At 40.3% G+C, this 14092-nt stretch overlaps 1 protein-coding gene across 1 annotated transcript in view; it reads right to left on the bottom strand.

The window, feature by feature from the left end:
• Window positions 1-296: 296 nt before the first annotated feature.
• CRACR2A (calcium release activated channel regulator 2A) overlaps window positions 297-14092 on the bottom strand; it is a 135139-nt gene continuing 121343 nt past the window's right edge. Inside the window, exons 15-17 of the mRNA XM_036760685.1 lie at window positions 7468-7569; window positions 3535-3611; window positions 297-387 (exon numbers count right to left, since the gene is read on the bottom strand). Coding sequence (XP_036616580.1) covers window positions 297-387; window positions 3535-3611; window positions 7468-7569 — 270 coding nt within the window. The remainder of the gene's footprint in view (window positions 388-3534; window positions 3612-7467; window positions 7570-14092) is intronic.

Raw genomic sequence — 14092 nt, 5'->3', positions numbered from 1 at the left:
AGGGAGATGGAGAAAGGCACATAACAACTTTTGTCAAGCCTGTGCCTCCCCTCTCTATCCCCACCCCCTTCTTCACCATAGGAAACCAGGCTTTAAAAATGGCCATCTGGGCTTGAGGGAGAGGAGAGGGGGAAATGGACTCCTAGTGTCTAACAGCAGCTTCTATGAGATCAGGCTGTCCCAAAGAGGAGGAATGAGTCATCGAAATGAATCAAGCTCTGGTGGCTTCAACAAAGAACTTGCACACTGGATCTAATATGGAACCTGTCATGATCTCAAAGCACAGTTTGGACACTCTACTGCTGGCCACAGCAGGACTTCTTCTTGGGTTGATGGTAGACCTGGACGATATTGTCTCTCACAGTGTCTTCTTGTTCCTTGAGGATCCTGGGAAAGGAAGAAGATGAGTCATTACAACCTCCAGATGAGTCACAGTGAAGGCTAGAGGTAGGCAGTGCAAGTTTTATTTATCTCTGAGAGAAGAGGAAACAGATTCACAGAGAGATGACTGGGCCGTAGCCATACAGCTAGTAAGGACCAGTTACTGTTTGATCTATGCTTACAACGTCAGCCGCTGGGTTGAGCCACAAGGTAATATGGGAGATGAGTGCCAGAGACTTTAAAGTAAAGTAGGGGTATCTAATAGTCACATAAAACTTTATACTTTTCAATGTGAGCTCCTTCAAAGCAGGGACTGTCTTACCTTCCTAGTTGTATCCCCAGCACTCAACACTGTGCTTTGAATAGAGTACACTATCAATAAATGCTTTGTTCATTCATTAAAGGGTTCATTTCATTCTTTTTAAATTTTTTAAAAATTTCATCTATGTTTTTACATCACTTAAATTTCTTCTGTATCTCTCTCCCAGGAAGCTATGCCTTATAACAAAGAATTATTTTTAAGAAGAAAGAAAAAGAGGAAAAAATTTATTTTTAATTTATTTTATTTTTTAATCTGTGGGATAAAACAAGCATTTCCATAACATAGTATAATTTTTAAAAAGATTGCACATGAAACTGCAATAATAAGAAGAATGAGAAAAAATTTGCCAAGCCAATCAATACCTTAAAAAAAACTGACAACATATGCAATGTCCTACATCTATGGACTCTAGTCTGTGCAAAGGAGTGGGAGGAGAGGTCTTCTCAGCTCATTGCTTTCTTAGGATAATCCTGAGACTGATGTCCATTTCACAGATGTGGAAACTGAGGCTGAGAGAGGTTAAGGGACCTGACCAAGCTTTTATAATGAGTCATTAGGTAGCAAAGACTACCTAAGACCACATCTCCTGACTCCCAGTTCAGAGTTATCCTACTAACTCTCCACTGGATACACTTTTGTATAAGATTTTAAGCCCTCGGGAAAAGGCCAAGACTCCAAAGTGTGCTGTGTGGTGTTGGGGTAGGTACGCGTGGTTTACGAGCACTGTCTTCAGGACTTCCCATTGGGCTAATGACGGGCAACACTTTCAAGTTTGTCTTTGGCTCCTCTATCTATCAGAGCCTCTTCTGCTTTGCCCCATGGACTTACTCTTGCATTCTTATCCGGCTTCCTTTTAAATCTCAGCCTGGTCACTTATTATCTGTGTGACCTTAGGTGAGTAACTTCATCTCTTTGGGTCTCAGTTTGCTTCACTATAAAATGGGAATAACATCTGAATCACCTACCCCACCACTCTGTAGTCATAAGGCTCCAGTGAGTTAATGTGTGGGAAGCACATTACAGCCTAATACATTATGTAAATCACTACTTCTATTATTCTAGTGCTCTGATGCACTTATCATGGAATAGTGTGTGTTGTAGTCATCTGTGTTGGTGTCTTACCCCCATCTCGGCATGAGAGCACACGCCATGTTTGATCTAAATTTTCTTTAGTATCTGTACTTCTATACACAGTAGGCAGTACAGTAGATAAAGTGCTGGCCCTGGAGTCAGGAAAACTCATCTTCCTGAGATCAAATCTGGCCTCAGACACTTAGCAGCTATGTGACTCTAGGTAAGTCACTTAACCCCATTTGCCTCAGTTTCCTCATCTATAAAATATGCTGGAGAAGGAAATGGCAAGCCACCCCAGTATCTGTACCAAGAAAATCCCAAATGGGGTCATGAAGAGTCAGACGTGACTGAAATGATCAAATAACAATAACTCAATATATCTTGAATTCTTACATGGTATAGTGTTTTGTTGTTTTATGTTGTGTTGTACTGTATTGTATTAAGGCCATCTCATCTATCGTTGGCTGTTGGTCAACCAGGAAACATAAGACCATAGCATTTAGTGCTTGAAGGGATATTAAATCATGTAACCCAACCCCCTCATTGTACAGATGGAGAAACTGAGACCCAGAGAAACAACAGAATTAGGTCTTTTGACTTCAAATCTAGCATTCTACCCATGTTGTTTCTCCCTCCAACCTCCAAACTTCAAACTTTGTAGATGAGAAAACTGAGACGCAGAGAAAAATGGGAATATTATGCACAATCATATAGCTAATCACTATGAGATTAATAGGGCCCAATCCCAGTTCTCCTGACCTGCACTTTAGCACTCTCTCCATGACACCAGGGTGACTTCTTCCACTACTACATCTCTCATCATTTCTACACTTAAACCGTCTGTCCACTTGGACCAAACCTGCACCCCTGTAACGGACCACACTTTGTGATGATTAACCTCATGCTTTGGGGCTTATGTTGCTCTCAATAGTCAGAAAGATATCTAATCTGGAAACGAAGGTGTTAGCCTGAAGAAGGTCCTATTTCTGTTTGGGCTTACCTTCTCGCAAGGTGATTTATGCTAGAATTATGCTGTTCTCAGAGTATGGTGGAAACTGCCTTGTCTTAAGATGGGGACGAAGGGGTAAAAATGATGACCAGCAAAGCAACCCCAGCCCTTATTCTCTCTGACATTTGTTTTCTTTAGGAAACCAGTGATTTTCTTCTCTTTTTCTCCTATACCATTTCACTAGGCATATTTCAGACACATTAAATAAGCATTTCACTTCAGAGGACATGCCTTGATTAATGGCAGCTCCATCCAAAGATAATAAGAAGACACATCAGGTTAACTGCTCCATAGCTTCTGGACCCACAAGTCCAAACACAAAGGAAAAAAATTATAGAAAAAAAGAAAAACCATCCTTTAGATTTCTTTAAACTTGATCCCAAATTCTGAAAATTCAAATTCAATCCAATCCATCAAATTGTCTATTATATGCAAGATACATAGTAGGCCTGTACCATTGGTTACTATACTCCTCCAATCTCTTGAAGGGAGAGATTTTTTAGGATCTCTAAGCCCCCAGAATCTAAGTGTAGTCAGTACTTTTCCTCTGCTCCATACCTCTGAAGAGATCAATGGGACCTTCTCCATCTAGACACAATGGTGCTCACTCCTGCCTTGTCTTTTGGGGAAGGCTACGCAATGACTATCATCAGACTGAGTCACAAGCAGATTTACTTCCCTCATTCTTCCTCTCCTTTCAGACATTCATTACATCATAGGTGGTACAGTGTTATTTTTTTTCCTTTACCTGGCGAGGTGAAGCATTGATTCTTTGACATTATGGTCCGAATATGCGCTGCATTCATAGAAGATCAAATTGTTCTCCTAGACCCATGAGACAGAAGGAAAAGGAGTACTTAGGGTGCAGTTTCTTTCAGAAAACATTAGGGATGAAAAGCATTCTGCCATGCTTCATCCAGAATCCTGTATGTTCTTTATTAAGACTCACTAGTTCTTCCCCAGAATGCCCTAACTCAGCCTCTCTCTATTTATAGTTTATATTCTTCATGTTACCTGGTCTAATGTAGGATAGTATCAAGCAGGATACTAGCAATTTACCATTGTCATCACAATAACATTAATGCTACCTCTATCTCTTGGGAAGGGCTGCATGATTGCCCACATCAGACTGGGTCACTACTAGGTTTGGTTGCTCCACATTCTTTCTCTACTTTATGAAAAGGATTCATTATGCTATGGATTAGAGGGCAATTAAAAAAAATGGGTTTTTTTGTCAGTCAGTAAACTTCTATTTTTAAAATTTTTTATTTATTTTATTCTGAAATTAATAAGTAAAAAAATAATTCCCTAACATAGAATAGGAAAAAAAGATGATTGTACGTGAAACTGCAAATCTATTATATACAAATTTGCTATTCCTCTTAAATATATAATAAATTTATCATCTAACTTTTTCCCCTTTTTTCTTCCCTCCCCTCCCCTCAGCCCTTGAGATGGCTACCATTAGACACAAATATGTATGTATGTCTATGTATACACGTAAAACCATTCTATACACACCTCTATTTATCAGTTCTTTCTCTGGATGCAGATAGCATCTTCCTTCGCTTGCTCTTTGTAGTTAATTTGGGTATTTATAATAAAATGGCTTATTAACTCAAAGTCATTCTTAAAACAATATTGCTGTTACTGTAGACAACATTCTCCTGCTTCTGCTCATTTTGCTCTTCATTATTTCACACAAGTCTATCCATGTTTTTCTAAGGTCATTGGGCTCATCATTTTTATAGCACAGTAGTATTCCATGACAACCATATACTATAACTTGTTCAGCCATTGCCCAATTGATGGGCAATTTTTAAATGTAGGACAATTTTTAAAGCATCAGTGTAGTCCAGAGTAACATCCTGGTTCTGCCTCTTTCTACCTATGTGACTTTGGGCAAAATAATTTCACCTCTCTGACCCTCGGTTTACTGTTATAGAAATATTAATAGAAATATTAATTCATATACTATTCATACCACAGGATGAATAAGGACCAAATGAAATAATGTATAAAAAGTGTTTTGTAAGCACAAAGCACTGTATAAAAGTTAACATTACTACCACTAGTAATGCTTTCTTGAATGTGAAATTAAAAGGTTGGATTAGGTGACATTCATAGAACTGAAAGGAACCTTAGATGATATCTTGTCGTTCTCATTTTACATATGACTTTCTCAAAATCATATCGCATGTTAATAGTAAATCCAGCATTCGGTCTCAGGTTGCCAGTGTAACCACTATGCTGAGCTGGTTTCTTTCTGCCCTCATATTCAATGATTCTATAATAATAATGCCTGACATTGGTTTTAGGGCTTTGGGGGGGGGCACTGGGAAAATATACATTTTATGCTTTTCACATCCCTTTCGTATCCATTATATTGATTTATTTTTCTAATAGCTAGTAAGCTAGTTAACTACTTTTGTTTGTCAGTTCAGTGGCTCATCATTCCCCTAGCCCTTCTTTCAATCTGGCTATATGCTAGAATGATGTTAATGACACAATAGCCACCTGTAATTTCACAGGTACAGGGAACTCACCTGTCTCTTCCAACGTAGTTAATTGGTCAATAAGCATATATTAAACACCTGCTACCTGATAAGCATACCTGCTACTATGCTAAGTACTGAGGATACTAAGAAAGATAAAAAGAAATAGTCTTTTAAGGAGCTCGCAATCTACTGGGACAGACAGCCATATATGAATTAGATATGGGATAAACTGGGAATAGTCTAAAGTTATTAAAGCTAAGGAGAATGGGGAAGCCTTCTTATAGAAGGTGGTACTTTAGCTGAGCCTTCAGGGAGCCAGGAGCTAGAATGGAAGAGGGAGGGAGTTCCAAGCATGGCGGACAGTCAGTGAAAATGATCAGAGTTGGGAGATGGAACAGTGTGTCAACAAGCTGGTAGGCCAGAGTTATTAGATTGAATAACACAGAGAGGAGAAAGGCATAAGAAGACAGAAAAGTAGGGCTTTAAGAGCTAAAAAAAGGAATTTTGTATTTGATTTATTGAATGGTGTGGGGGTGACATGGTCAGACTTATACTTTGACAACTGAAGGGAGGGTGGATTGGAATAAGGAGACTTGAGGCAAGGAGACTAACTAGCTGGTTACTGCCATCATTCAGGCATGACATGATAACAACATGAACCTTGACATTACCTCTAGGGTAATACAGGGTGATGGATTTGGGGGTCACAGAATCTCTCTAAGATGATGTACCAAGGTTGTTGTCAATCAATGGATTATTTATATTAACAGACCCTTAATGTTGGTAAACATGGTATTGTGACACATAACAGAAGACTGACTACCAACACCTGATGATCATGCACAGAATGCCACAGGTATAATTTCTGTGTGGAAAAGTCTGGAGAGCTTGCTTCAGGAGAGTTGTGATCATGTGTAATGGAGAGATTTGCTTTGGAGAGATTTAGAGGATGCTCAGATGTTCTGTAACAGGTTTGTGAAGAGGAGCCTCTTTGATGGGCCTTATCAACATTGCTAGAATTGGAGGGGGGTGCTCCTTGTGTGAGGTAGACCTGTAGACAGTGGAAACATCCCTTGGTTCTTTGTCTCAGTATTTGTTTTTTATCTGTTTTAGGTGGAAATTGTAGGCTATGACCTTGTGAGTTTCTACAGATAAGGATGGTGAGTCACCCAAGGTCTAGGAGCCTTGGAGAGAAGCCCAAGCTGGGTTTTTAGCCAGTCTAATATTGATACCCCCAAAGTGTGGCCTTTGGAACCTAGCTGAGATAAGTGCTCCTATGGCAATGTTGCACTTGGATGTGAAATTGTAAGAAACCAGGTTAAGTCTGAGATCATTCACTCTAGAGGCTAGGTGGTTATAGTGGACAATATGCCCTCAAGGTGTTGGGGGAAATGTTTGTACTCCCATTCTTGGTATATCTTTGAAGTAAATATTGCTTTGTAAAAGCTAATCAATAGTAACTGGTTGAAAGGAACTGGGAGGGAGTCACTAGAGATTAGCAGTAGGCGGCCCTGGGGGAGTAGGATCACAAGCAAATAATATTAGAGAAAGACACCACGACCCCTTATGATTAGTTTTAGACCCCTGAGGGTCTAGAGTTTAGCTGTCCTTACTTGGGGACACTCCCTCTTGTGCCAGGGTACAGATAGAACCATTCTAAGCTTTCTTGATACACGCCCATACCTGGCAGAGCATTTTCCAAAAATTTTTTGAGCTCCCTCCACCGACACCTCACAACGCTAGACTTACCCTTCTTTTTGCCCCAGTCCGGCTCTTCTTCCCTATTTCATATATGCCTTTCTGTAACCAACACGTTCAGCCACTCCCACCTCAGCTCTGACAAACAAGAGTGCCCAGAAAACCACAGACAGGAAATAAAAACGGCCAAGGAACTTGCCTCCCCCTTTGGGTCACTGGCTGGCTTTCATTAGGCCTGGTCTTATTTCATGGCTCTCTTGGGCTTGCGGGCTTATGCTTGTTTTCAAAGCGTGTTTAGTTTAGTGATCCTTCCTGGGAAATGTTCCTCCATCTCATCCCCCTCATCTTGACTTTTGAGAGAGTTCCCTCAATTCCACATAATCAAGTTCTATTGATCACCAGTGACTCCCCCCACCTCCACCGCCCCCCAGCAGGAATCCTTTTCCTGACTGGCTCTAGTAATGGCAGAACTACTCACTCCTTACCTTGGCAAGACGTTCTCCATGTCCCTGGGGGACTTCTCTCTCTTTTTCATTGTCAACCTTATTGCCCAGAAGGAGGATGGGAATGTTCTCTCCAGCGGCTTCCTGTAGAACAGACAAATCCTAGCTAGATCAAACCCAAGGGTAGTAGAAACCAGAGCCCAGAAGTGCGGACAAAGGCTGGTTTCCAAGAGGCAACTGAGGCTTAGAATTCTCAGCAGTTTAGACTCTTCTGCGACAGGATATCAAGTCATTAAAAAAGAAAGAGGGGAGAGCAGGCTTCTCTGCGGGGCTTGGTGGTGGTACCAAGTGTTTCCAAGATTCATTGGCTTTAGAGTTGAATGTCCTAGTTGTCCTCTGTACTTGACCTTGGAAAAGTCATTTCCTTTTCCAGACCTAAGTTTCCTCATTGGTAAAATAAGGGGGAGTTAGACTTGATGATTTCCATAGGTCTCTCTGATCTCTAGTTCTTATGACAATCATTAGGTCTGTTAGTGAAACATATGTGTGTGTATACACACATACATATATACACATACGCCAATATGTATATACACACACATGCACACACAGACACACATATATATGTAACTGGGTCAGTGTCATGCATATCCACAGAGGGGTGCAGGTAGGTGCCTTTGGCTCAGCATAGCCTGGGGGCAGAGGGAAGGCAGGCAATGTAACCTAGGTTATATACTTTCAGGCAATGCCACATGGTTCAAGTGGGGCCCTGGGCAACTGTGGATGCCCCTTATCCCACACCTTCAAGGAGAGCCCAAGGCATTCCTAGAAATACCAGATCTGCCAGGGCTAAAGGCAGTAAACGGTAAGGGTCCAGGGAGTCTATGCAGGTTTGCAGCTGCCCTCTCAGGAACTTTTCCAGAGGGCTGTCCTGATGGATGCTTATTCCTCAGAACATGAATATGAGTACCTTAGCAGAAGCCATCACTAGGTGCTCTACAGTTATTTGCTTTCTGGATTGCCTGTGTCTAAAAGGAACTACATCTAGAAAAAGCCGTTCCTGATTTATAAGTACCCCATGCTTGGAGTCAGTAGACGGGAGCTCAAGTGTGATCAGGCGTAGGTAAATCTGTACAATGAGGGTGTTAACCTAGATGCCTTCTATGGTTCTTTTCAGTTCTAAATGTCAAGATTCTATAAGCCACTAAAGCTCTCTGAACCCTTCTGAGGATTATTGTGAAAAATCAATTAACAAGCTTTAAAACACCCTTGTGCTGGTGCTAAGGAAGAGCTTTGCAAATCTTAAGAAGGTTAAATGTAACTTATTTTTTAAAAAATCATTATAACAATGTTATATTGCTATTAGTGTAATATTGTATAATACAATTATCATTATTTTATTTAAGGATTTAATATAGGGAAATTATGTAATTCATTTGCATGACGGCCACCTTCCAATAAAACTCTTATAGCTAGTTTAGGATAGAATATCTGTGTATTCACTTCCGCAAACCCACAAGACTCACCTCTCCCTCAATTTTGAAAAATGGGCCTAGTAATTTGAAATACAATGTGAATAAAAATGATAATGTCCATATTTAATAACCCTAGGCATCCTATTATTTTTGCTTTGTGAAAGATCTAATTAGCACTTTAATACTTATTTGACAATTTATGCTAATTCCTAGCAACTGAATTTAAAATTTAAAAGAAAAAAACTATTTAAAGGTGCTGTGGAGTCACAGAAGCTACAAAACCTGATAGTTCCATGGATTCTTTTAATAATCACCATAATTCCAAATAAATGGCTGAATCTCATCTAATAGTCATAATAATTTTAAGTTTAATTCACAAATACACCTGAAGATCCTCAATGAACTCTTAATGGTTATATGCAATAATACAGTCAATTTTGTTGAGTTTCAATAGTTTAAAATAATACATAACATAATAGGGAGCTAGGCCCCAGAGAGACTGAGAGGCTGTTCCAAAAGGGCCTACAACAAAATACTGCATAGTACCATCTTCCACTAAGTACAAGGTGTCCCAAAAGTCTCAGTGTCATTTTAAGCTTTAATGACCTAATCTTAAAACTGCAGTAAGATATTTGGAATACTTTGTATTTTCCCCTGATTTCTCATTCTTATAGCATAGTTACTATCTAGCACTCTATTAATCACAATGTTTCTAACTTAGGCTAGTACAATAATATGTTACAGTATTCATGAAAGTTCAGAGCTGGGAGGTATTTTAGAGATCAACAAAATTGCAGAATCTAGAGTTGGAACCTCAGCAACCATGCAGGCCAAGCCATGTCCAAAAGGAACATTAAATACAATGTTCTCAATAAGTGAATATTCAACCTAAAGGCAATGGGATGCAGTGGAGAGGGCATTGGGCTTGGAGTCAGGAAGAACTGGGTTCAAATCCTTCTTCAGACACACAATCTAAAGAATCACACATACAGTGGTGTGACCCTTGGCAACTCAATTTCTGCACACCTCAGTTTCCTCATCTGTAAAACATGGGTGGTTGGATTAAATGGCTTCTGAGGTTCCTTCCAGTTCTAGATCTATGTCTCTCTCCTTAAAGCTCTCCCATGGGCTTTGTCAATGTCAAACATGAAGGTTTAAATGTACATTAAAAATTAGAAAGAACCTTAGTGACTATCTACCATGGGCAGGGAACCTGAGCCCTCAATATCACATGTGGCCCTCTAGGTCCTCAAGTGCACACTTGGGCCACACTTGAGGACCTAGAGGGCCACACGTGACCTCAAGGCCACAGGGTCCCCATCCCTAGTAGTCTAACTCAGATCTTGAAAGAATTTATTATTAAAACACAATCAATGAGTAGGGAACCCACCACCCCTCAAATCAGTCTATCTCATTTTTTAGGCAATGCCAATTGTTATAAAGTTTATTCTGATATTGAGCCTAAATTTGCCTCTTTATAGCGTCTACTTATTGTTCTCTGGGAGCAAACAGAACAAGTCTGATCCTGATAGCTCTTCAAGTACATAAAGACAGCTATGGTGTCCTCCAACGCCACCTCCATGGATTCTTTTCCCCAAGCTAAATATCTCCAGTTCCTTCAAAGGCCCTTCATCCTTCTGGTTGCCATCCATCTTATCAATGTGCTTCCTGAATGTGGCAACCAGAAGTGACCACAATATTCCAGAATTGACCTAAGCATGGAAGAGTCCAGGGGAACCATCACCTTCTTTTTCTGGCATTGATGTCTTTTCTAATGCAACCCAACAGCACATTAGCTTTGGAAGCTACTACATCACACCACGAAATTTAGCCTGCTTGCCATACTGGCTGAAATTATTAGCTTTAGTTTTCTGAACTATCTATTTATGCCTCACTCCTAAACATCTGATTAAAAACTTTGTATGGGGTCTAGTTACCTTTTAGTAACTTGACAAGTTACACCCAACTTTCTTTTATTCTCAACCACTACACAGCCACATCCACTTTTTCTCCTCCTCCCAACCCCCAGTCTATTTCATCAACTTGCCTCACTCTCTAAACGACCTTCCCAAATTACCCAGCCATTCATCTCACTTTGCCTCATCTCACGTATTTTGCTTTGCCAACTACCTTCTCCTTGAGTCTTCCTCTTCAGGGCTCCACTTCTCAGTCTCATCCTTCATCACCATTCTCTCACTGAAGCCAAAAATAAAGTCTGAACCTAGAAATTACATTCTCCCAAGTTTGCACAAACTTCCCCTTCTGAAATTCAATCTCTGATCTTTTTCAAAGGATCAAATCCTCCAAGTTCTACCCTCCTAGCCCCATTGAAATCATCACTACAGTTTCCTTTTCTTTCTTATTTAGTTCAAATCCTCATACTTCTCCTAATGGAATCCAGAAATAAAAGATGGACAAGTTTTACTCTCTTTCTTAGCAGATGAAGAAACCGAGGCTTAGAAGGATTAAATTATTTGCCCAAAGTCACATAGGAAGGGACAAGGCTAGGATTTGAATCCAGGTCTTCTGAGTATAACCCCACTCTCCCTCCATTACACAACACTGACTCCTTATACTTTGAACAATTTGCTCTTCAGTCTTGTATTTCTTACTTCTCTTCTCAACATTTCTGTCCTCCCATCTCTTGTGAGTTCATATTTCTATGGCATTTTAATGTTTGCAAAATATTTTTTTTGCAACAACCCCATGAGGGAAGTAATGAAATAATATTAGGCTAATTTTGCAGATGAAGAAATTAAGGGTCGGGAAGGTAAAATTATTTGCCCATGGTTCTGGAACAATTAAGTATCAGAGGAATGCCATGTTGGATTTGGAGAGATAGTATTAGTTATAGATTCTTCCACTGTGTGACTCTGGACAAGTTATGTCATTTCTCTGGGCCTCAGTTTCCTGATGGTGTTGGACTAAATGATCTTTGAGGTCTTTTCCAGCTTTCATACCATTGACACTTTAGATCAGAGTCATAATCCTACTAACCCAAGATTTTACCTGTGATCATGGCCCCAGTCAACAGGCTATTGAGTCAATAGTTTCCTTCTATTACAACAATCTCAAAACTAAGGCATTCTCCCCCTCCTACCCCATGCCATCTCCCTACTCCCACACTTATATACCTTCCCTATCCCCCTCCCATTTCTCATTTCTCTTAGGAAACTCTTAAAAGTCCACCATTCATCACTTTATACATACCCTCCTTAAGCATATATCTCCTTGAACATTTTAACTCATCCCAAGTATTAGACTAGTAAGTTCTCTAAGTTTGCCCTCTGTAGGGTAAATAAAGCTCACAGAATGTTCTTTTAAGCATCATGTGGTGATCCCAGTTCTTCCGTAATGTGCGATTTGATGAACAAGTTCCTATTTGCTTTTCCCATACATACTCTTTATATTATTATAGATTTCAAACAAATCCCTTGTTGGCCTTCGACTTTGGAGCCCATGAATAACAAAATCATGGAATCTTGTTGGTTGGAAGAGACACCAGGGGTCATCTAATCCAACACTTATTCCTCTTTGATATTCCTAAAAAGCAGTCAGGCACCCTCAGTTCAAATAAATGCCAGCAGGGACAGGAAGCACACTTCCTAAGGGGTTAGCCCATTTTAAGGCCAATACATCCTAAAGAAATGTAAGGAAGCAGTTCTTATACTAAACCAAAATCTAGGTTTTCACGGCTTAGAATGAGTATAAATAGCAATTGTTTTCTGTTCTGGCCAGAAACCTCAAAGGGTCTTTCCCTCCCCCCACCACGACTGATAATTTTTTTATGGTAAATTGGGTTGCCTTTTGTCTCAATTCTTACCTAGCCCTTAGTCATCGAAAGAGTGTTGCCTCAGACAAAGACCTGGGAAAGACCTTAATTTAGAAAGACCTACTGCATCCTGGGCCATTATCTGTTGTCTTGACTTTTGTCTGGCCAGTGGACTCTCATGACTCTGGAGGAGAGAGTGAGGCTGGTAACTTTGCACACTTCTGTCTCACTTAAATCCAATTCACTCTCAAGACATCACCTTTGTGATGTCATTGGTCCTCTTCTAGAGTGAAAGATGAATAATAACATCTCCCATGTAAATCCTCAACTTTTTAGCCAGTTGTGTAGACTCTCTTTAGTAAACCTGTATACCAATCCAGCCTCTTCTGATAACTAGTCATAAGATCTCGGGCAAGTTCCTTCTCATTGCATCTCAGCTTCCTCTTTAATAAAATAAGGGAGCTGAAGCAGGTGATCACTGAGGTCCTTCCTGGCTTTGAGATCATAAGGACGTGGAAGATTTTCTATCTTTGTAATAATTTTGTTGGTCTTCTGTGAACTTTAAAAATGTGGAAGACAAGACTCTGGAATTCACAACCCTACCTCTTTCTGATTTTAAAGATGACAGGCTGAAACTCAGAAAGGCAGCCTGCTTTTTGGTATAGAACATAGAGCTGTTATATTTGGGAGATGTGGTGTGAATATGTGTGTGTGTCTGTGTGTTTCAATATATATTTGGTGAAAGGCAAGAAAAAACATTTAGCCTGGATAGTGCCGGTGTTTCTCTGGAGCAAGAACAAAAAAATTTCTCTGCATAATAAAATGTGCTGTTATGCTCAGGAAAATGACTGCAAAATTATATCTTGGGGGTTTCCATATTTATCCAGCCCCTGGACTATGAGTCAAAACAAGATTTATTTGTGTAGTTCATTCTAAACTGCCAGCACTTCAAGCTCAAGTTGGAACATAGAAAAAAACCAAACCAAACCTCCAACTGTGCTATTTTTTGTTCTGTGCTGTAAGGTGCCACCACTCACAAAGACTGTGCAATGTGAATTAGCTAGCAACTGGGGAGCGGTGAGGGAAGCAGCCCTGTGCATGTGATCTGAGAGGAGAAGAATTGGGCTGTTCCCATGCTAGGGTAGGGATGAGGCTAGGCCAGGAACCTCAGTATCACCAAATGCAGTCTCTAGCAGAGGCCTCTTGGACACGGGGATGGGCTTAAGGTAGAAGAGGGAGCACAGAGATCAGGTTTCTGATATTGGCACTGCCATGAGCTTGCTGTGTGGCCTAGGGAAAGTCACTACCTCTCTGAGCTACTTTTCCTCACATGTAGAATGACTAGATTAAACCAGACGATCTCTGAGGTCCCTTTTGCCCCATCATCCTGAGCTTCACATGGGGTATGGAAAGCGATTAC

Source organism: Trichosurus vulpecula, chromosome 5 (assembly GCF_011100635.1).
Source record: "Trichosurus vulpecula isolate mTriVul1 chromosome 5, mTriVul1.pri, whole genome shotgun sequence".
Lineage (NCBI taxonomy): Eukaryota > Metazoa > Chordata > Mammalia > Diprotodontia > Phalangeridae > Trichosurus > Trichosurus vulpecula.
The sequence above is the reverse complement of the archived record's forward strand: the minus strand, read 5'-3'. Positions and strand labels throughout refer to the sequence as shown.